Source organism: Thamnophis elegans, chromosome Z (genome assembly GCF_009769535.1).
Source record: "Thamnophis elegans isolate rThaEle1 chromosome Z, rThaEle1.pri, whole genome shotgun sequence".
NCBI classification, from domain to species: Eukaryota; Metazoa; Chordata; class Lepidosauria; order Squamata; family Colubridae; genus Thamnophis; species Thamnophis elegans.
Window position 1 is genome coordinate 122,852,787 of NC_045558.1, and position 25,297 is coordinate 122,878,083.

The 25,297-nt window shown below is 38.5% G+C and overlaps 1 protein-coding gene across 3 annotated transcripts in view; it reads left to right on the plus strand.

The window, feature by feature from the left end:
* The window catches only part of LOC116522175 (vomeronasal type-2 receptor 26-like), a 75,392-nt gene that overhangs the window by 34,435 nt on the left and 15,660 nt on the right, over positions 1–25,297 (plus strand). The window contains exons 1-4 of one of the 3 annotated variants that reach the window (XM_032236915.1): positions 11,973–12,773; positions 17,850–18,077; positions 20,788–20,914; positions 21,266–23,848. The exons of 1 other annotated variant lie outside the window; for it this stretch is intronic. In XM_032236915.1, coding sequence (XP_032092806.1) covers positions 11,973–12,773; positions 17,850–18,077; positions 20,788–20,914; positions 21,266–22,161 — 2,052 coding nt within the window. In that variant the 3' untranslated portion in view covers positions 22,162–23,848. Of the gene's footprint in view, positions 1–11,972; positions 12,774–17,849; positions 18,078–20,787; positions 20,915–21,265; positions 23,849–25,297 lie in introns of those variants that run through there. One more of the 3 variants, XR_004256943.1, reaches the window with a different exon arrangement.

Sequence of the window (25,297 nt, forward strand, 5' to 3'; positions counted from 1 at the left end):
TTTTTAATACATTATTATATGAAATATGGTTTCTTTGAAAATGATTAAACATTTCTATCCATTTATTCTCTATTGTCATTTTTGCTGATGCCCAAGATTCAACTTTTTCCTTATTCATATATAGTTTTAAATGTGATACCTCAGTAAAAAGATTAGTTTCGGAAATATCACTATTTGGGAAATTTTGATGAATATGCTCGAATGATTTTTGCACATCATGCCAATCAAGTTCTTTTTTTAATTCAACCCAATTAAAATGTTCGATATTGTTAAAATGTACCGTCCACTCTTCTAAATAATCTACGCAGTTACTATAGAAGTTTTTAAAATGATTCATGGTATCTGCACGATTTATTGCACCTTCTTCTTCTAGCTGCCTTATAGTATTACGGATAGTAATGGGAATAAAAATTGCATCTAACCACTGTTGACACTGAAATTTTAAATTATTAAGTTCATTTGCTACTTCGATTGCCGAAATTTTGTCACCTTTAATAAGTTTTATACTATTTTGAAAAAGAGCTGCTTGATTGTGTACAAACTCTAGCCAAATTTTTGAAGATTCTTTTTCAAAAAGCTCTTTTAAAATTCTAGGACATTTATCCTGTGATAGAAAGTAGGACTTCAAAGGATCGTATAGTTTCAAAATTCTTTCGACAGCTGGCAAAAGAGCTAACCAGCGTGTTTTACTATATCCAAGCATTTTGTGATATTCGACTTCCGCATCTTCACAAAATTCTTTAAGACTTTCAACGCGCACAGTGTATATATGAAAATAACAATATATTTTAACAATAATATTTTCCACATCTATGGGCAACAAGTCAGCAGCTGTTTGAATGGCATTATGTATTATGTGCGCTGCACAACCAACACCAATAATGTTTTGATTAAGGTTTTGGTTTAATTTATAAAAAATATTATTGGTACCCCTTCTCACTTTTCCTCCAAAATTTGCATTCGTATTGTCTCCACAATATGCAATTATTTTCTGTTTTAAATTGTTTTGTTCCAAAATATTAACAATGGAACTGAAAATTATTTCCGAAGTTTCGCCAGGCAAAGAAACAAAATCTAACATTCTAATTTTTATTCCAGTTTCCGAATCAAAAAATCTAATAAGGGTTGGAAATAATTTGATATCCTTATGATTTGATGCATCAGAGTATATGGATACAAAATTAATTTTCTCTAGATTTTTGCTTAATTCTGTAAATGCATATGGGGAAAGCACATTACGCACAATTGCCTCGGATTTAGTTCTAGCACAGGTAAATTTTTTGTTGAATAACTTTTTGACCACTTGTGATGTACAGTCCATAGATCGGAAGGAATGATTGTGATTAATAGTATGAAAAGACATAAGTCCTTCTGCCAATGCTAATTTCTTGTCTTCGTCTGCATATGTTGGTTTATGAAAATAGTCTTGCATTCTGGAGGAAGATGCAACAGCATCTACATATCTCTTATGTTTCTGCGTCTCCAAGTGCTTTGTAATATCATGCCTCCCACCGTGCGCAATACAAAATTCGCCATTGCATTTCTCACATCTTACTATGTGATCGCTTTTTGTTTTTTTAAGAAAAGGAAATTCATTTCTTAGATCATCGTTGAATTTGCATCCTCTTTTCTTACTCATGTTAATAATCTAAAAAAAATTAAAATTATATGATTTTATACTATATAAAATTCAATGAGGGTGAAACACACCAAATCTGGCAAAGCTGCCTTGCACCAACCTGGCCTGCCCATAGAATAGCAGCCACTTTGAGACACATAAACCTGGTCTGAACATATTGCATCACAAAGATTTGCAAAGATCACATTTGCAAAAAGGAACATTTCTTGTAGTAAATACATTTTATAAACAATTTAAAAATAAAAATCCCCCCAAAATAATAAAAAGGTATTCTATAAATAAAAGAAATCCTTAAAAACCATTGTTAAGTATTACACCAGCAATAATTTATACTGTCACCATTTCAAACTATTCCACACAGAATAAATTGAAGTAAAATCATTTTAAACCATGAGGTTCCACAACGGTCGCTAAGTGTGAAAATGGTCGCTAAGTGTGAAAAATGGTCATCAGTCACTTTTTTCAATGCCATTGTATCTTCCTGATTATTAAAGTGCAAATTCACTCAGTGTCAATCATGACTCCTGAGTCCATTTCAAAGTATTGTGCATAGAAATTTTTAAAATGGCTTGTTTCAATTTATTTTGGATAGAATCTTTTTTTAAATAGTCTAAGACAATTTTAAAAAAGAATCAACACAGAATACCACTATTTTAAAAAATCATATGCACAATAAATAAAATATTATTTTAAAATACATTAAAAAAATAAAAGAAAAAACCCGGCTCACTTACCAGCAGGCAGGCAGAGTCAGCAGATCTTCGTAGCGATGGATGGAAGCACACAGGGAGCCTAGTATATACGCAACTGCAGTAACAATGACAATGATGAAGGATTGGATTGAGTTAAAGAATAAAAGAATTCTGATCTTAGAAGGCCATGACCTGCAGGCAGGCTGGCATAATTTCTTATGGAATGACAAACATAAAACGCACAAATACTTTCAAAATCATTTAATTGGAACTTTAGTGCAACAATGGCTCAAAATAAAAAAAAACACTATGTGAAAACCCCAAATTGGCTATCACCAACAGAAAGAACGACACACCCAAATTTTACAGATTGGAACAAAATTCTAAGATACAGAGATCTAATTGATAGACAGGGAAATTTAAAAACAATTGAAGAATTGGCAGATCAGAATATGAAAGGTGATTGGCTAACCTACCTCCAAATTAAAACTAAATACAATAAAGACACTAAAATATATGGTATTGAAACAGAACCACACAAATTGAATAAAATTATTCAAAGTCTGGACAGAAAGATGATAGGGAAAATATACAAATTCCTCTTGAAGTATCAAATGGAAGAGGAAATTGGAAACTGTAAAAGAACCAATGATAAAATGGGCACAGAACTTTGGCTATAACATTGAACTAGACAAATGGGAAAAATTTTGGGGAATAAATTTAAGAATGACACTATCAATCCCATACAAGGAAAACCTTGTTCTTTCAATCCTTCCAATATTTTTTTCCTTCATTCCCTTGTCTGTTTCAATATTAAGTACATTTCTTCCTTTCTTCCTATAATTTTTTCCATTTTCTTCCTTATATTCTTTTCCATTTCAACATTGTCTTCCTTTTTTCCTTCCTTCCTTCCTATACGTCTTTCCATTTTCTTCCTTATATTATCTTTTCTGTTTCAACAGTCTTTGTTTCTTCCTTCCTTCCTTCCTTCCCTTCCTTCCTATACTTCTTCTTTCATTCATTATATTTTCTTTTCCATTTCAATATTAAGTGTAATTCTTTGTTCCTCCTTCCTTCTTTCAATCCTTCCAATACTTTTTCCTTCATTCTCTTTTCCTTCAATATTAAGTGCAATTCCTTCCTTCCTTCCTTCCTTCCTTCCTTCCTTCCTTCCTTCCTAAGTTATTTCCATTTTCTTCCTTATATAATATTTTCTGTTTCAACATAAAGTGCCTTCCTTCCTTCCCTCCCTCCCATCCCTTTCTTTATGTTTTCTTCATGCTTTCTTTTCTTTTTCCTCTGCTCTTTTTAAATCCCCCCCCTTCTTCTCCTCCTCTACATTTAGGTTGGATTAGTTTGTACAACGGTCATCAAACTTCTGAAGTAAAAATAAATAAATAAATCATATTTAAGAAGAAGAAGAAAAAGGAAGACTTTTTAGTTAAGTCAAACGTTTTAATAAAAGTTTCATCTTTTAAGATTCGTCCAACACATCCAATTGTAACCTTAACAGAATCCCATTGATTCACGAACGGACTCCACGGAAGGAGGAGAGGTCTGGGCAGCAGCGGGAGCCCCGGAAGCGAGAGAACGTTCTCTGCTGGCGTCTGCCGCTGCCACGACCTCTCTTCCTTCCGCGGCGAATCCCATTGATTCACGAACGGACTCCACGGAAGGAGGAGAGGTCTGGGCAGCAGCGGGAGCCCCAGAAGCGAGAGGGCGTTCTCTGCTGGCGTCTGCCACTGCCACGACCTCTCTTCCTTCCGCGGCGAATCCCATTGATTCACGAACGGACTCCACGGAAGGAGGAGAGGTCTGGGCAGCAGCGGGAGCCCCAGAAGCGAGAGGGTGTTCTCTGCTGGCGTCTGCCGCTGCCACGACCTCTCTTCCTTCCGCGGCAAATCCCATTGATTCACGAACGGACTCCACGGAAGGAGGAGAGGTCTGGGCAGCACGCATAGAGCGGGAAAGGCAGCACCAAAGCCTGGCCGCGAGCGAGGGAGCGCGCGGCGAGCAGCGACGCCGGGCTGCTTCCTCCTCCTCCGCCGCCGCCGCCTTCACTACCCAGCAGACAAAAGCGAGGGCGGCCAGCGGGGGCTACTTTCGCCGCGGCTGTCAGTCCCGGCGAAGGCCGCGCGTTGCTTAGCCGCCGGACCCGTCCTAGCCCTTCTAAAGAGCGCGGCGCATTTGCGGGAAGGTCGGAAGGAAGCACAGGCTGTGCTGCGCTGGAACGGGCGGCAAAGGAGAGCGAGGGAGCAGCCGCCCGAGAACTTCCACGTGGTTCCAGAGCTTTTGCCGCTGGCACGGGCGGCAAAGCTCTGGATGGAACCACAGGGGCTGGCTGTGAACTCCGCAAAGCCAAAGGGAAGGGGGCTGTCTCCTCCCCCCAGCGCCTCCCGATTCCCTCTCTCTCAATTTTTCTTGGCTTCCAGCTGCTCTCGCCTTCCTCCCTTAACGGTTAGATATCGAGATGTCCCCTGAAGCCCCTGAACCATGTGGAAGTTCTCGGGCGGCTGCTCCCTCCGGGGCAGGAGAGCTGGGAGCAGCCGCCCGAGAACTTCCACGTGGTTCCAGAGCTTTTGCCGCCCGTGCCAGCGCAGCACAGGGGCTGGCTGCGAACTCCGCAAAGGGGGAGAAGGGGGCTGTCTCCTTCCCCCAGCCCAGCGCCTCCCGATTCCCACGGTACCAAATTAGACAATACAAAACATGATTTACTCACCACCAGTGAGTAAGCGCAGCTGCCCAAAACAAAGACGAAATAAAATGGAGACTCGCGCATGCGTCCTCAGCTAAGGACTCCAGCCAATCAGTGAGCTGGTTGGGATGGAAAATTTTCAGCACGTGGCGTGCTGAAAATTTTCCATCCCAGCCAGCTCACTGATTGGCTGGAGTCCAGGCCAATCAAATCAGTGAGCGGCAGGCTGGGCTGGCTTAAATTTGTAGGTAGCATAGAACGAAACGATGAGCCAGCCCAGCGAGCTAGCTAGCAGCTGATGGGCGGGGGAGGCTCCCCCGCCCAGACTGGCTCATCGTTTCGTTATGCTACCTACAAATTTAAGCCAGCCCAGCCGGGGAGGGCAGGCGGGGCGGCGGCTGTTTTTCACCTCGCCCAGAGAACTTCCACGTGGCTTCTGCCGGGCGGCGAGAGAGCCGCGGAAGCGAGTGAAAGTTGTCTGCAAGGGCAGCAAGGCTGAAAAACGGACTCTGCGGCAGGAGAGCTGCAGGGGAGGGCGGCGGGACGCGACCACGCCTCGCGGACTTGCGGCGTGGTCGCTGGGAAGGCAAGCGCACAGCACAGGCGCCACCACAAAGCTCCGTCCGTGACCGAGTGGAAGTTCTCTGCGCGACCGGCAGCGGCTTTTTACTCCCACAGAGAACTTCCACGTGGTTCCATCCAGAGCTTTGCCGCCCGTGCCAGCGCAGCACAGGCTGTGCTGCGCTGGCATGGGCGGCAAAGCTCTGGATGGAACCACAGGGGCTGGCTGTGAACTCCGCAAAGCCAAAGGGGGAGAAGGGGGCTGTCTCCTCCCCCCAGCGCCTCCCGATTCCCACGGTACCAAATTAGACAATACAAAACATGATTTACTCACCACCAGTGAGTAAGCGCAGCTGCCCAAAACAAAGACGAAATAAAATGGAGACTCGCGCATGCGTCCTCAGCTAAGGAGTCCAGCCAATCAGTGAGCTGGTTGGCCAGCTCACTGATTGGCTGAAGTCCAGCCAATCAAATCAGTGAGCGGCAGGCTGGGCTGGCTTAAATTTGTAGGTGGTAGCATAGAACAGAACGATGAGCCAGCCCAGCAGTTGATGGGCGGGAGCTGCGAGCGCCAAAAAAAGCGTGCCTTTTAAAAAAGCGGGCGGGACGTGGGAAAATGCATCAAAAAGTGGGGGTGTCCCGCCAAAAGCGGGACGTCTGGTCACCTTAGATTAGGGGTGACATGATAGCAGTGTTCCAATATCTCAGGGATTGCCACAAAGAAGAGGGAGTCAAACTATTCTCCAAGGCACCTAAGGGTAGAACAAGAAGCAATGGATGGAAACTAATCAAGGAGAGAAGCAACTTAGAACTGAGGAGAAATTTCCTGACAGTTAGAACAATTAATCAGTGGAACAGTGGAAGTTTTTTAGATGTTGGGGAGTCATTTGTCTGAAATGGTATTGGATTTTCTGCATAGGTAGGGGGTTGGACTAGAACAGTGGTCCCCAACCCCCGGTCCGCGGCCCGGTGCCGGGCCGTGGAGTACCTGGCACCGGGCCGCGCAGCCATGATCGCTGCAGCTGGGCGCCGTGGCTCTTCTGCTGCGCCAGCCGCTCCTCTTCCAGCCGCTCGCCCAGCGCGCAAAGCTCCCGGCAGCGGCGCCACAGCTCCTCGAGGCGCCGGCGGCTCTCCTGGTTCTGCGCGCGCAGCTTGCGCAGGTCCTGTTGGCCCAGGCGGCCCCCTTCCAGCTCCTGCAGCGCCCGCAACTCGGCCTCGTATCGCTCCAGGCTCTGCGCGCAGCTCCAGCTCAGCACCAGCGCGTAGTCGGAGGCCAGCTGCCGCTTCTCGGAGCGCCCGGCCCGGAGGACGCGCGGGGCAGACAGCAGCGCGGCCGGCCGCTGCTTGCGCGCTTCCTGCAGCCCTTCGTGCTCGGCCAGGAGCTGCTCCAGCAGCGCCTCCAGAGCGGCGCAGTCGGCCCACAGCCCCTCCAGCTGCTGCTGCCGCCGGGCCAGCTCGGGCTCCAGGCGGCGGAGACGCAGCTCTCCAAGTTGCGCGCTCAGCCTCTCCAAGCTCTCCAACTCGTGGCGCAGCGCGTCCCGCTCCAGCTCGCCTTGAGGTGATCTCAAAAAATAAGCTAGGTTGGATATGACTGGGATAAGATTTCCAGATGTTGACTTGGCTCAAGTCACCGGTTCCTTTTTCTTGCTGAATGAAAACTCCTGCATCATGGTTGTATGTAGGATGTATTTAGAAAAATTCAAGATGGGAACCATCTTGGTTTTTATGTGATGCAAATAAAAGAATAAATAGGCTTTTAATTTCATAGTCATGGCTATTACCTTGACATTTTCGATGTCACTCTGACACCCCTGTCCCAGATAATTTGGTGAATGGACAGAGAGGCTACCAGCTAGTAGTAGGCTGGCTTGAATGCACTTACTAAGAAAGGATTCACAGTGAATTCAATGAATAACATTTTTGGGTGATCATCAATCTGATGGGAGCTATATATCTATTGCAGCATTTACCTGCAAATTTAAAGGAAGTCCAGAAAGCGATTGCAATCTATTTGGCATATATTTACAAATACATATTGAAAATAATGCAACATCTAACATTTTATGATATATAAATGAAATATATATGATATATAAACAATCAATGTGTCGTCGCGAACAACGCCCCCCCCACCCCTGCGCGCGCTCAGCGGGCCACGGTAAAATTATCACAGGCTGACTGGTCCGCGGCGATAAAAAGGTTGGGGACCACTGGACTAGAAGACCTCTGCTATTGTATTTGTATTTGTTTTTATTTTTGTTTTTATTTTTATTTATTTTGTTTTTTTCATATTTATTTACTTCCCATCTCCTTCAGAGAGGCACTCTGGGTGTTGTACAATTTCACCAATAAAATTAAGCTTTAAGATTGTTTAAGATTTAAGATTGTTTTTGAATAAAACAAAGTGTCATAAGTAAAGTATTAAGTGTGAAACAAAATTGTTGAGAAAAATGATGTATTCCCATACTCTGTTCTATAGTTGAGTTTTGTTTTCTTCTATTTGTTCTTCACATCTTTATAAAAATCAAAAAACATCTTCAAAGTTCATAACAATGCAGCAGTATCTATTGAGACATGATAAATATGTTTCTTTCTGTTATTTCTCAAAGCATCCTTGCAAAGAATGATACTGATTAGTAATTAAAGGTACTAATTGCTCCTTCTACAAATCTTAAGGGAACTCTAGCAAACTCTGTAAAAATGATGACATTGGATTAAGACATTATGTTCCATTAATATCTCCTTAGAAATACAGACATGCATGTAGGGGATGGGGGGAATGTGTTTCACCTGTGATATTTCATTAGAAGACCAGCTCTGTTAGTCTCTTAACTTTAGATAAAATTCATTATCTTAACTTTAGACCCAGTTATTGAATTAGTTGAATGGTAACATAGGAGTTACTCTTTAATACCTGTAATGCAGTGGTGGGATTCAGCCAGTTCGCACCACTTTGGGAGCACCAGTTGTTAAGTTTCTGAGCACTTTGATTAACCGGTTGTTAAAATTAGTTGAATCCCATCACTGGTACGATGAGTACATTTTACAGTGAATTTGTTATATTCAGAACATTGGTTTTACTTTTTTTCCGAACTATGATGTGCATTTCTCCACCTAGCACCTGCAAACTTAGAAGTCCTCTTCCAATTGTTCATAAATATTATCAGTCTGGAGATTTAATCATTGCTGCTATTACTTATCAGGTTTTCTTTCTTACAAATGAAATCACTTTTCATAGTCTTCCTTCTTCTGAAGTCCTTGATCAGTACTTGTAAGTATCCAACTACTTCACCTTCTCCTCATACCACAACCTCCTCTTGCCCCGTAAAGACTGTATTTTCTATCACTTATATGCTTAAAGGTATTAATTTCTTGTCAGTTGGTGTGACCTGTTCCAGTGACCATATTTAGTCCTTAGTTAATTATAGATCTATCCTAATACAGATGTTGAAATTAAGATGAATATTGTGTTTTAATCATAAAGTATTTGAATTTCATTCTCTTCAAGAAACTTCCTTCATTCAACAAAGTCCCTTGTTGAAAAAAACAAGTTTGACTAATCTAAATAATTGCAGAAGCTCTCTTGGCAATCTTGAATTTTTTTGCCTTTCATTTCATCCATATAAAAAAGAGAAACCCTCTAGTGCATCTTTTAGCCTGCTATACATTTAGGGTGTGAAAAGTGAACTGTCTTCCTTCTGTCAGAAAATATGGATAATATTGAAATCAGATAGTGACATAGGATACAGAAGGCAGAAAACGTTTGTCTGTTTATCCCCAGCAAGTTTTAAGTCAGTTACCAATGACTGGTCCACTACCTCCTCTGGAACTTTGTCATGGCTCCACTACTCTTTCTGTGAAATAATAAAATTAGTTTTTGAACTTCCCTCCTGTCACTGTGAGATTATGCCTCCATGTTCTTATGTTTTTATTAATATTGAGACTACTGCCTTAGCTCAGTGTTAAGTAGCCACAACTAGGTCAATGTTTCCTACTTGATATAATCTAGGGCTATTTATTAGTGCCCAAATGGCAGGTATCCAGAACAAACCATAAGCACACATTTATATATTCCCCATGTTCTTATATTTTTATTAATATTGAGACTACTGCCTCAATATTTTCTGGTGTTTTTTTCTCAGCACTTGCACCATTTTTGTTGCCCATCTATTGGCTCGCTCAATTTTTTGAATATATTTTCTAAAGTGAGTCTCCAGAAGTGAATAAAGTATTTCAAATGGGGTCGGACTAAATGCTACTTTAGCTCAATGTTAAGTAGCCACAACTAGGTCAGTGTTTCCTATTTGATAGAATCTAGGGCTATTAATTAGTGCCCAAATTGCAGGTATCCAGAACAAACCATAAGCACACATTTATATCTTTATGTACATATGCTTTATATGTATAAATTAAACATATGTATCAATTAAAACAGCTGTCCAATTATGAAAGAGAAATATATTGACATAGTTTCTAACTCTCGCTGAAGGTTCATCACTCATAATTACCAGCACACTTTGGCTCTGGCATTTGCTGTAAAGGAGATCAATGAACATTCTGGGATTTTGTCCAATGTTAGCCTTGGTTTCCATATTGCTACTCGTTATACTGGGGGAATTACAACTTATCAATTAGCAATGGAATTTCTATCTACAAAGGATAGATTTATACCCAACTACAAATGCAATAACCAGACCACCACAGTAGCTGTCATTGGAGGACCCCTTATTAATACCTGTCTCAGTATGGCAATCACTCTACGGAACTACAAATTCCCCCAGGTGAGATATGAGAGGTTCAAAAGCTATTTATTACATTCAAAAGGTGGATGACAGAAATGAAACATTTGAGGCAAGTCATTAAAATATCTTGAAAAGATTATCCCTTTTTGCTTTATATATATATTGGAAGCTTTATATATTTATATATTATTTATATATTTATATATTTATATATTTGTGTGTGTGTGTGTGTGTGTGTGTGTGTATATATATATATATATATATATATATATATATATATATATATATATATATATATATATATATATATATATATATATATATATATAAAGTCACAACCCCTGGTATGCCCAAATATGGGAGGAAGATCACTACTTCCATTCTCTGTCCTTCGGCTCGTCACAAGAGACCATCCAGACAGAAACCCAATATTTTTTCCTGTTGCCTTTTTGTTACATTTGTTATATTTGTGCTGATAAATAAATAAAGGGAGACTAGTATAGATCTATTTCAAGCTATTTAGCTCTCATCAGCTAGCCATACCCTTGCTTGGAATCGAACCTGTGCTGTATTGCCTCTTAGGCAGATGTGTTAACCACTAGACCACATGAGACCATCCGTTCTCTGTCGTTCGGCTTGTCACAAGAGACCATCCAGACACAACCAGGGGTTGTGACTTTAAATATATACCTTTCACCCTGGCTTCGCTGATAAGGAGTCAAGCTCTGTAGCTCAGTGGTTAACACATCTGCCTAAGAGGCAATACAGCACAGGTTCGATTCCCAGCAAGGGTATGGCTAGCTGATGAGAGCTAAATAGCTTGAAATAGATCTATACTAGTCTCCCTTTATTTATTTATCAGCACAAATATAACAAATGTAACAAAAAGGCAACAGGAAAAAATATTGGGTTTCTGTCTGGATGGTCTCTTGTGACGAGCCGAAGGACAGAGAACGTAAATAGTGATCTTCCTCCCATATTTGGGCATACCAGGGGTTGTGACTTTAAATATATATCTTTCACCCTGGCTTCGCTGATAAGGAGTCGAGCTCTGTAGCTCAGTGGTGAACACATCTGCCTAAGAGGCAATACAGCACAGGTTCGATTCCCAGCAAGGGTATGGCTAGCTGATGAGAGCTAAATAGCTTGAAATAGATCTATACTAGTCTCCCTTTATTTATTTATCAGCACAAATATAACAAATGTAACAAAAAGGCAACAGGAAAAAATATTGGGTTTCTGTCTGGATGGTCTCTTGTGACGAGCCGAAGGACAGAGAACGTAGTGATCTTCCTCCCATATTTGGGCATACCAGTGGTTGTGACTTTAAATATATACCTTTCACCCTGGCTACGCTGATAAGGAGTCGAGCTCTGTAGCTCAGTGGTTAACATATCTGCCTAAGAGGCAATACAGCACACGTTCGATTCCCAGCAATGGTATGGCTAGCTGATGAGAGCTAAATAGCTTGAAATAGATCTATACTAGTCTCCCTTTATTTATTTATCAGCACAAATACAACATATATCTATATAATTTTGAAAGAGACCCTTTATTGCTATGTTCTTTTGACTTTCTCCATTTAGATCTCATATGGATCAACTCCATTGATGAATACTGAAACAGAAATGTTTGTCAAATGGATGTTCCCAGATGAAACCCATCAATTTAAAGCAATACTACATTTATTGTTGCAGTTTGGATGGACCTGGGTTGGGTTAGTTTGTCTGTTTGAGGAAGATAGGGACAGGTTCATTCAAAAGAGACTTCCCATGTTTTCAGAGAGAGGAATCTGCTTTGACTTTTCAATATGTCTTCCCCAAATGGTGTATGGTAGTAAAGCTGCTGAAATGATGGAAAATGCAGAAAAAATATTCAGAGTGATTATGGAGAGTACGGTCACTGCAGTCATTTTCAGTGCTGAAATTACAGGCATGATTCTTTTGAGACTAATGATCAATTTTTTCAATTTTGATAATATTCCAAAAGAGAGACAGGCCAAAATTTGGATCATGACAGCCCAGACGGAATTCACATCCATTCTGATGCAAAGACACTTCCACATTGATTTTCTTCATGGTGCTCTTTCCTTTGCAATTCATTCAAAGGAGCTGACTGGATTCCAACAATTTATGCAGAAGAGAAACCCAAACTTTGACAAAGAAGATGGCTTCATTAGGGCTTTCTGGAAAGATGCATTTGAATGCTCCTTTTCCAGTAATATTACAGATGAGAATGCTGAAAGGATCTGCACTGGAGAAGAGAAGCTGGAGACTCTTCCTAATTCTGTCTTTGACACCACCATGAATGGACATAGTTACAGTGTCTATAATGCAGTCTATGCTGTGGCACATGCTCTGAAGGCCATGCGCTCTGCCAAATTCAAAGGGGAACGAAAAATAAATGAGAGGAGATGGAAGCTCTTCCTCCAATCACCTTGGCAAGTAATGTTGGCTAATACAAAATTTGGGGAAATCATCAAGTACCAGAATAGGAGACCAGTTTTGTGGGTTTTTAAATTTTTTTTTATTATTTTAACAATTAGAACACTTTATAGATAGCTTTGAAAACTATATAGAAGTCCTTGATATTTTAATATGAAAAAAAAAACAATTGAAATTTAATGCTTAAATATAGACACAGTTAGAAATAGGTAATATATGTACCTGGTAAATAATCATCATCATCATCATCATCATCATCATCATCATCATCATCATCATCATCATCATCATGAAATGCCCAATGGCCAACTAATTAAATGCAAAGAAAATGAAGCCTACAAATACTTAGGCATTCTGCAGTTGGATAACATCAAGCATGGAGAAGTAAAAACTATTGTCAGGCGAGAGTACACCAACAGAGTTAGGAAAATTTTGAAATCTAAATTGAATGGTGGAAATACAATCAAGGCCATAAATACCTGGGCAATACCAGTTATAAGATACACAGCTGGCATAGTTAACTGGACACAAGCTGATTTGGACCTTTTGGACCGAAAAACCAGGAAACTAATGACAATGCACTACAGTTTACACCCACGTGGTGATACTGATAGACTATATCTGCCCCGAAAATCAGGTGGTAGAGGATTATTACAAGTGAAGCAAACAGTTGAAGAAGAAAAACATGCACTGGCTGATTATTTAAAAGACACTCAAGAACATCTATTAATCGAAGTAAAGAACAAAAATCTACTGAAGGCCCAACAGACAAAACAAGAATACAGAAAAGATGTGATAAAATCAAGAATGGAGAGTTGGCAGAACAAAGCACTGCATGGTCAATTTCTGGAAAAAATAAAAGATAAAGTGGACAGTGAACAAACTTGGTTATGGTTAAAAACAGGTACATTAAAGAAAGAAACAGAGTCACTAATCCTGGCTGCGCAAGAACAAGCTATCCGCACAAATGCTATTAAGGCCAAAATCGAAAAATCCTCTGATGATGCCAAATGCAGACTTTGCAAAGAAGCTGATGAAACTGTTGATCACATACTCAGCTGCTGTAAAAAAATCACGCAGACTGATTATAAATTGCGGCACAATTCAGTAGCACAAATGATCCATTGGAATTTGTGCAAAAATTATAATATTAAAACAGCAACAAACTGGTGGGAACATCAGCCTGAAAAAGTCACCGAAAATCAGATGGTCAAGATCTTGTGGGATTTCCGTATACAAACCGACAAAATACTGGCGCATAATACACCAGACATCACACTGGTTGAGAAAAATAAGGTCACAATCATAGACATCGCAATACCAGGTGATAGCAGGGTCGCCGAGAAGGAACATGAAAAAATCGCAAGATACCAGGACTTAAAAATCGAAATTCAACGACTATGGCACAAACCAGCAGTGGTAATTCCAGTGGTAATTGGCACACTGGGTGCTATTCCAAAAGCACTGGAATTACATTTAAAACAGTTAAAAATTGACAAAATCACCATCAGTCAAATGCAAAAAGCCGCACTGCTTGGATCTGCACGCATATTACCAAAATACGTTACGACGTCCTAGGCCCCTGGGTGGGGCCCGACTAGTAACCAATGCCAAATCCGGCGAAACAACTGGCCGCTGTGATACAATTGTACAACAACAACAATAATAATCATCATCATCATCATCGTCATCGTCATCGTCATGTAAAAGTCACTGAAAATCAGATGGTCAAGATCTTGTGGGATTTTTGCATACAAACGGATAAAATACTGGCGCATAATACACCAGACATCACACTGGTTGAGAAAAATAAGGTTACAATCATAGACATCGCAATACCAGGTGATAGCAGGGTCGACGAGAAGGAATATGAAAAAAATCGCAAAATACCAGATCTTAAAAATCGAAGTTCAACGATTATGGCACAAACCAGTAGTGGTAATTCCAGTGGTAATTGGCACACTGGGTGCTATTCCAAAAGCACTGAAATTGCAGTTAAAACAGTTAAAAATTGACAAAATCACCATCAATCAAATGCAAAAAGCCGCACTGCTTGGATCTGCACGCATATTATGAAAATACATTACGATGTTCTAGGCCCCTGGGTGGGGCCCGACTAGTAATCCATACCAAATTCAGCGAAACAACTGGCTGCTGTGATACAATTCTGTTGTTGCGAATAATAATAATAATAATGAGGAGGAGGAGGAGGAGGAGGAGGATCTTTGAATGATTATGTGAACCAAAGTACAAAAAAATTGCTGCAGGCTGTGAAAACGGAGAAAAGCATAAAAACAGCAGAAACAAAGGCAGAATATAAAACAGCTGGATGACAAATTAAATAGGTGGAAAACCAAAGCTGTGCATGGACAGCACTTGAAAAACATTGAAGGAAAATGTGATGACAACTTGACATGGACATGGCTGAAGATGGAAACTATCAAGAAAGAAACGGAAGGTTCAATACTGGCTGCTCAAGAACAAGCACTACAAACTAATGCCATGAAAGCGAAGATACAAAAATCCACTGACAACCCAAATTGCCGACTTTGCAATAACAAAGTTAAAACGGTTTCACATTTAATATGTGAATGCAGCAAAATTGCACAAACTGATTACAAAGCTAGACATGATCGAGTTGCTAAATTAATCCACTGGTGATTATGTAAAAAATGTGATTTACCCATATCCAGAAAGTCATGGGAACATAAAGTTATCGAAAATTAGAAGGTGAAGATCTTGTGGGACTTTTGAATACAAACGGATCGTCATTTGGAGCACAACACACCAGATATCATGGTAGTAAAGGGCTGAAGTGTACAGTTTATTGATATTGCTGTTCCTGCAGATGCAAGATTTGAAGAAAAAAAAAACTAGAAAAAATAATGAAATATCGCGACCTGGCCATCCAAACTACACGGCTATGGATGAAACATGTAACAGTGATACCCATTGTCATCGGGGCACTTGGCATCATGTCCAAGAATTTTACAAGATTATTGCAGGAAGCTGCAATCAACAAATTGCAGCTTCCTGCAATAACACCAGTGGAACTGCAAAAAACTGCGCTACTTGGAGCAAGAAGGTACTTGGTTGATACCTAGGACTCTGGCAGCAAACTGATCAACCATTAGCACCTGTCACTGGAATTTGTAATAGATTTTTGAATGTTCAGTTGGCTGAGTTTCATGTTTAATGAATAAAGAATAATAATGATAATGATGATGATGATAACTATAATAATAATAATAATAACAACAAAAACAACAACAACAACAACAACTTGGAGCAATACCTAAAGGGCTACCTCACTATTTGAAAATTCTAAATTTATCGGACTTGAACATTCTGATTCTGCAAAAAACCACCCTACTTGGAACAGCTTATATCCTCCGACGTTACCTTAACAGCTGCTAGGTCCTTGGTTAGGACTCGAGCTGTTGAGGTACCAACCAGCCCCAAAGGCTGTGAATCTCACCAAAGATTAACCAAATCATCGTCATCATCATCATCATCATCATCATCATCATCATCATCATCAAACTTTTGAATATATACCACACTTTGCATACACAAAGTGACATTGACAGGTTGTACCTGCCAAGAAAAATAGGGGGCAGAGGACTATTACAAATCCATCAAACTGTAGAACAAGAAAAACAAAGTTTGAATTATTATGTGAACCAAAGTATAGAAAAATTGCTAGAGGCTGTCAAAATGGAGAATATTATAAAAACAACAGAAACAAAGGCAGAATATAATGAAAAACAGCTGGTTGACAGTACATAGATGGAAAACCAAAACTTTCAATGGATAGCACTTGTAAAATATTACAGGAAAAATGTGATTGCAACTTGATATGGGCTTGGATGGGAACTATCAAGAAAGAACTGGAAGGTTTAGTATTGGCTGCTCAAAAACAAGCACCACAAACTAATGCCATGAAAGTAAAGATGCAAAAATTCACGGACAATCCAAATTGTTGACTTTGCAACGACAAAGTGGAAACTGTTTCATATTTAATATGTGAATGCAGCAAAATTGCACAAACTGATTACAAAGCTAGACATGACCGAGTTGCTAAATGACCATTGGTCATTTTCTAAAAATATGACTTACCTGTATTTCAAAAAGTCATGGGAGCACAAAGTGAAAAAAGTAACAAAAATGAGATGAAAATCCTGTGGGATTCTTGAATACAGACAGATCATCATTTGGAACACAACCCCACAGATATCAGAGTTGTCGAGGGCCAAAATGTACAGTTTATTGATATCGCAGTACCAAGAGATGCCAGAGTTGGAGAAAAAGAACTGAAAAAAAATCACAAAATATTGTGACCTGGGCATGAGAAACTACACACCTATGGATGAAACATGAAACATTGTAAAAGGGGCACTTGGTACCATGTCCGAAAATTTTACAAAACAAATCAGTATATTACAGATTCCTGCAATAACACCAGAGGAATGGCAAAAAATGACAATACATGGAACATGGTATATTTTAAGAAGGTATTTGGTTGATAACTAAGATGCTGGCAGCAAACCCTATCAACCATAAGCACCAGTCAAGGGTAGTTGTGACACATTTTTAAATGTTGATTGAGTTTCATGTTTAATGAATAAAAGAAATAAAAATAATAATAACAATATGAATACTGTTACTTTAAGTGAGTAGCAAATTTGTCAATCAATCGTATGAATAACATTTCAAGATTAATTTGTTAATTAACACCTCGGAGAATTCTCTCTTGCCTACACTTTATGGCAGAAAACCGGATTCTCAATTTCTGAAATGCTTGCTCAAAGCAAAGAGATAAAATCCCTTTCTGAATTTTATGTTGGAATTCTCACCTGAGAGTTTTTCACTTGAGAGTAGAAAATGCAATAGATAAAAATATATTTCTTTTTCAGCTTAAAATAGTACAGACCAAAGAAAAAATGAACAGTTCATGGGTTATTGAGTCTAACTGAAATATAAAGAAATAAATTGAAATGTTCCCATTTCCTTCAAAGATTTCTTATTCTTATTCTTCTTTCCCCCCTCCCCTCCCCCCCACTCCTCCTCCTTTAGCTCCACCATTTCTTACAACAAGTCTCCTTTAACAACAGTGCTGGTGAACCGGTTTCTTTTGGCCACAATGGAGAATTAGAAACTGGACTTGATGTTTTCAATTGGGTCACATTTCCAAACAAGTCATTTCTGAAAGTCCAAATCGGAAAAATTGACCCCATGGCTCCCCCAGACAAGTTCCTCACCATTTCTGACAAGGAAACCGTTTGGCCTCTCATATTTAACCAGGTGTGTCTCATTTTTTCCTTTGACTAAAACTATTAGCCGTGAATTGATGCAGTAAATGATTAAACAATCACAATCACAACAACCTTTGGAATAAACAAGCATTTAGCTGTCCGTATGTTATTCATTGCAGGTAGTTCTTGACTTACAACACTTCATTTAGTGACCATTTGTAATTACAATGACACTGAAAAAATTGATGTAAAACTGGTTTTCACACTTACAAACATTGCAGCTCCCCCATGTGATCAAAATTCAGATGCTTGGAAACTGACTGGTATTTATGACAGTTGCAGTGTCCTATAGTCATGTGATCACCTTTTGCGAGTCATTGGGGAAGCCAGATTCACTTCGCAACAGTGTTACTAACTTAACAACTGCAGAGATTCACTTAATAACTGTGGTGAGAAAGGTTGTAAAAAGGAACAAAACTCACTTAATTGTCAAGCCTGAAGCAAACATGGCTGAGGCCATCTTTACAGCTTCAGGGTTGCCATTGGATAGGGGGGGAGAAGGAAAGAATTTGTTTTTTTAGGAATCTACCATTGTCGGAATTCTGCTCTCTAAGGGTGCATTACTTGGAACACTAAGTCTCATTTAACAACAGAAAGTTTGGGCTCAATTGTGGTTGTAAGTCGAGGACTATGCTGTCCATCTCTAGGTGGCTTGCAATTGTAGAAACAGCATAAAACTATCTTAGTACATAGGATTTGTTTCTAACTGCATTAGTACTTTAGAGCTGTATATACAGTACTTTAAAATAAACACATTTGTATTAAAATAGAATGATTTCTTTAAAAAAAAGGCATACATAAAGTTTATGATTTCCACATTTTAGAATTAACTTTTTAATAACTTCCTTGGTCGATGAAAAAGTTGGACCTTTCAAAAATGTTCAAATTAAATTCTTTGATTAGAAAAAATACAATATTCAGATTTATAGATAGCTGGAAACCTCTGACAGTACTTCAGAAGAAAGAAAATGCAGTTATGTTTGTAGTTTCAATGATTAGAAAAAAGGATAATCCTAGAGTAAGAGAAATCTTATTACTAATTCTTGTACTGCTGAAAAAAATAAATTGGGAGATTTGTTTTTTCTAATTTTTAATCAAAGTTTTGCACTCTTACTTTTCCCCACTTTCATTCTTATTATTCTGTATTAGTTTGTTCGTTTCTAATTTCCATTAAATGCTTTTTTTGCAAAAAGCACCAAAATGAAATATGGATTTTTTGCTGGAGATCCCAGAGGTGCTTTTTCAAGAGGAAACTGGATTTATTTTTCCTTGAAGACGTTTTGTTTCTTATCCAAGGAGATTCTTCAGCTCTGACAGGATATTGGGGAATGGAAGGATTTATATTCCTTGAAGACAGGCAGGACACTTTGCTGGACACTTAGTCTTTCTAAATACCTAACTAATTATGCTAATCCAAGTGCAGTAATACTGTTCCATACAATCAATAATTTTAATGGCTTTCTTTGAATAATTGAAATAACCTTTATATATATATAACAAGGTTATTTCAATTATTCAAAGAAAGCCATTAAAATTATTGATTGTATGGAACAGTATTACTGCATATTATATATATATATAATATATATATATACTTAAAGTCACAACCCCTGGTATGCCCAAGTATGGAAGGAAGGTCACACTTCCACTCTCTGTCATTAGGCTCGTCACAAGAGACCATCCAGACAGAAACCCAATATTTTTTACTGTTGCCTTTTTGTTACATTTGTTATATTTATGCTGATAAATAAATAAAGGGAGACTAGTATAGATCTATTTCAAGCTATTTAGCTCTCATCAGCTAGCCATACCCAAGTTTGGGAATCGAACCTGTGCTCCATTGCCTCCCAGGCAGGGAGTTAACCATTTGAGCTACAGAGCTCAAGATACATCTATACAGCTAATATACATCTATACTAGTCTCCCTTTATTTATTTATCAGCATAAATATAACATATATATATATATATATATATATATATATATATATATATATATATATATATATATATATATATATAACATACATATATATATATATATATATATATATATATGCAGTAATACTGTGCACAAATATGCACAAATAGAATACACACACACATATATATGTGTGTGTGTGTGTGTGTGTTTATTTCTGCTGATAAATAAAAGGCAACAGTAATATATATAATATGATTCAAAAACAAAAAAATTCTGCTGATGTTTCTATCTTTCAATCTCTCTTTCTCAATCCAATCCAATCAGATTTATCTATTATTTCATCATGTAATCATAATGTAGCAGTATTTCAAGTAAGATACAAAACTCATTTAAGAAGAAGATGCATGTTTCCCCCCCAAAATATAAATTAAAAACTAATCAGTGTGGGAAGGAATATAGTTATTTGATTTGACTTGACATGAATAAAAAAATGGGACTGAATAGGTAGAGATATAGAGAATTAAAGATTTTTCTATATTGCCTCAAACTGATCTTTAGAATATAATTATTGGGAATGATCAATCGATTAATGTAATAGGTATGAAATAAGAAGCAGTTGAACATTCACTAATGAATTACCACAAGAAAGTGAAAAGGAAATTGCAACACCAATATTTGGATTATATATGAAAAGTTTGCATATGTATAATTGATGAAAAAAGCAATCCTCCAACAATACATTATTTTTTGTGAATTCTGGTTTTATTTATGAGCAGACATTACCTCTTTCCATTTGTAACAAGAAGTGTCTTCTTGGCCATAGCAAAATGAAAGTGGAAGGAAAATTATCCTGCTGCTATGACTGTAAAATATGTCCAAAAGGGAAAATAGCTGATCAATTGGGTAAGTAAAGAATTGTATTAAATTTATCAATGATACAATAAATATAAATGGGAGTTTATTTTTAATAAATATTTTATTAATATTATGGTGATTGAAAATATTGAGCTTGACATCATATTGAAACATTTGATATTTTCTTCAAACTTCAGTGAGTTATTTGGTGATAAAAACCAATTAGTTCATTCTAACTTGGAGCATCCGTAGATTGAATTATTCGATCTCATGTTTTCTTGAAAAATTAAACAGTTTTTCCAGAGACCTTTGCCATTACTTTTTTGAAACTTTACATTGGTAATTAGAATTGAAGTTGCCTCAAAACAATGACATTTCTATGAATGGTTTCTCTTTCAGACTTAGATGACTGTTTCCCATGTCCAGAGGATCAATATCCAAACCAGGATAAGGATAGTTGCCTTCCAAAAAGTATAATTTACTTAACTTATCAAGAACCTTTGGGGATTTCTTTGGCAGTGATTGCAGTCTCCTTTTCTTTCATCTCAGCTGCAGTGCTTGGGATATTCATGAAATATCAGGACACACCTATTGTTAAAGCCAATAATAGGAACCTCACGTATAGCCTTCTTGTTGCTCTCCTGCTCTCTTTCCTTTGCAGTTTGCTCTTCATTGGGAAACCTGACCAAGTGAAATGTCTCTTGAGACAAACTGCTTTTGGCATCATCTTCTCTGTAGCTCTTTCTTGTATATTGGTGAAAACAATCATAGTGGTCCTTGCTTTCATGGCCACCAAGCCCGGATCCAAAATGAGAAAATGGGTGGGGAAAAGGCTGGCTATTCCTATTGTCCTATCTTGCTCCCTGACACAATTCTGCATTTGTGTGGTGTGGCTCATAATTTCTGCTCCCTTCCCAGATTCTGACATGCATTCCCTGGCTGACAAAATTGTTCTACAATGTAATGAAGGTTGCACCACAATGTTTTATGCTGTCCTTGGCTTTTTGGGGTTCTTGACTGCTGTCAGTTTCACTGTGGCCTTCCTAGCTAGGAATTTGCCTGACAGCTTTAATGAAGCCAAATTTATCACCTTCAGCATGTTGGTCTTTTGCAGTGTCTGGGTGTCATTTGTTTCCACCTATTTGAGTACCAAGGGAAAATACATGGTGGCTGTGGAGATCTTCTCCATTTTGGCTTCTGCAGCTGGATTACTTCTCTGCATATTTTCCCCCAAATGCTATATCATTCTGCTGAGACCTAATCTGAATAAGAAGGAGCAACTAATGAAAAAATGAAGCTTTTAATACCATACCCTTTGAAGAAATCAAATTAGTTGCTTTCAAGATATATGACTTTTTCTCCAATTTGAGGTTTGGCATTTTCCCTTCCGTTGCTACATCAAAAGGATGAGATGTTTGCAAAAGATGGCAAGATAACTGCTTTTCAGTTTCCCTGATAAATTACTCTTATTCGTAATGACGACTACTCCACCTTTGCCTTCTAATTTAATTATGATGTCACTGTTATTTCTATGCCTTGGATGACATCTAATTCTGCCTATGGAGATAATGCATAAAGCAAGCATTGATTAAGCCTGATGCAGAAGGCAATAATAGTAAACATACAATTTATTTTTTCATTCATCTCAGGATGTTTAATAGTTTGCATTAAAATTTACATCACTTTACATCTTCGAGTATCGCTCCTATTCTGGTGAATGTATACATGTAGAATTTTGGACAGTTTATTTGTTTTTATTGAAGGAGATGAGTTTTGCATTTTGGATTCATTGTCTACTCCTGGCAAAATCCTGATGTAATTGAGATTCCAGGGACAAGATGGCATAGACATTAATAATAGCAGCCTATTAAGACAATTACAAGAATTGCAAATTTAAAGGAAATAACAAAGAAATACAACTACAGATAAGTATGTGCAAAGGGAATCTTGGTAAACTGCAGGTAAATAGAGGGAAAAGACTTTTACAGGTGATATTCCTCAGGAAAGGGAAGGCTGGGCATAAGAAGAAAAAGATTCAGATCAAGATTGTTTTCCTCAGTTTTGCTAGAAATAAGTTGATCTTTAAAATGTTTTTAAATTTTCAAGGTTTTTTTACCATTTACTTCACCCAAAATAAACGTCAGTCCAAAAACCGAGGCATTCCTATTTTTCAACATGCCAATTTTGAAAGTTTTACAGAATGCAATAGTATGGCTATATATGTCATCATCTTCTGTGCTTCTCTAGAGAAGAAGAACTTATGTCAACACAATGTCAGAATCCAACACTTGAAAAAATTCAAGACACTTTTAAAAAATATTTATTTCTTGAGGTCTAATATTTATCTACTATCACCATGATCCACATTTGACACATCATTATGGCTCAAATAATTTTAAATTGCAGAAAGAGACATGAAAAATTCTTAAACATATATCCAAGAACCATTTCATATAGTAATCAGATAGTATTACATGAGGAAACCGTATCCCAACCTCAAAGTTCTATGGGAACAGCCAAGAATTCATGCCTTTCCTGAATCTCAAAAGGGTTAGGGCCATAAAATCTCCAGGTAATGCTGTTCCATACATGGAAGAAAACATTTGGAAAAGGCTACTCTTCAATCCTGACTCATGGCATTTCCTAAGAGAAGGTGCACACAGGAAGCAAATTGTTCCAGATCTCATAGGCAAGGCAGACATAATTAGAAAAAGGGGGTCCATAGTTGCCCTATTCTTCACCCTGCTTAGCTTGAATTGCAACCAGTGTAATAATCAATGTACTTCTATTATATAAATTAAAAACAAGAGATTGTTCAGCAATTCTATATTTTTGTATCCTTTTTTCTTCTCTTTCTATCCCTAATCCTACATGGACAATGATACCTTATTAAGGAGATGCAGCTATTCATGTAATTTTAATTCAATATTTGTATGCTTACACCACAATTCTCTCTCCCTCTCCCTCCCCCCTCTCTCTCTCACACACACAAACAAACACACACACAATTTACACACACAATACACACATTTATTTGAAAGAAAACACAACAATCCTTCAGTCCTATAAAAATAGATACAAAGGGAAGGGACAATCCCTATGATATTATATGGCCCTTGGGTGTATTATGACATCCTTCAGCAAATATTGCAAACTTTGGTCAGTTTGATTTATGACATGGTGCTTTCAATATCCAGGAAATGTTCTTCTCCATAAACTTTCGTTTCTTGATTATCAGGACATGTAGATACGTTTTTTCCCCTTTTGATATCAGAATCACTGAAGTGCTTTCATGGTGAAAAGATCAGCTGGTGATATCACCATTATCTGGGGGACACTCAGCTGGGTCTCCTTTCACAACCTCAATAGGTTTCCCACTAAAATGGTATTCATCTACCTATTCATGGTCACCCACTTTCAAACTGTTGTATTGGCAGCAGATGGAGCAAGTGATGAGAACCCATGTGAACATGCAGCAGCAACCTGATCTTGAATGTGAGCCTGGACCCTAACCCTTTGAGACTCCATGCTCCATGTAGCTAGTAGAGATCTTGAGAATTAGATAAATGATGATAGGTCTGGAGATTTAGATTAGATTAGATTGCTGCTCTTTTTCTAAAACCTAAATACATCTTATCTCTTTGACTAATACAATGACTTCAGCTTTTACTACCTTCTTTCAAGCTGTGTGCTTGAGTGATATAATGTCCATATTTTCAGAAACTGAAAAAGACTTGTGCTTATCACTTTCCTCTTGTAATGAGGTGAGTGCCGGGCTCTATACTGAAAACACATCAAAAAATTAGAGAGAAAGAAAAGGAAAGGAAAACAAGAAAAAAAGAAAACTATCAAAAGTTATTTTGATATTTGGACACATTCTCTTCATTGTCCCAGGATCTTGAAAAAAAGCAGAAGGGGCTATTGGAAAATGCTCACCTGTTCTTTGGGGAACCATATGTCCACCATAATAGGCTCAACTTCCATCTCAGAGTTTCATTTCTGATGGACTCCATCTTCCATGTTCCAAGATGGTGTCCTAGAGCATGAATAATTTTTATAGTACTCCTTTTCAAAATAGATCCCATATTTATTTACTTTCTAGCTGATGACCCAGCGTTGCCCTAGTATTTATAGATGTCAAAACATTTATCTGACAAGGAGTGATTGAGAGGGGCCTTTCTTCTCCCTACTCCCATTCCCATCATCCCTGTCCTCTCCCTTCCCCCTTCCATGCACTCCCACCTTGTCTACAATCCTGGCATTTGCCCCAAAGGGTTTGTCTGACAGGGAGCCATTGAGAGGGACCTTTCTTCCTCCTTCCCCCTTGCACGCCCTGTCTATGACCTTTGCACATCATAGTCTAAGGCAGTGTTTTTCAACCACTGTGCCGCGGCACACTAGTGTGCCGTGACATAGTGTAAGGTGTGCCGT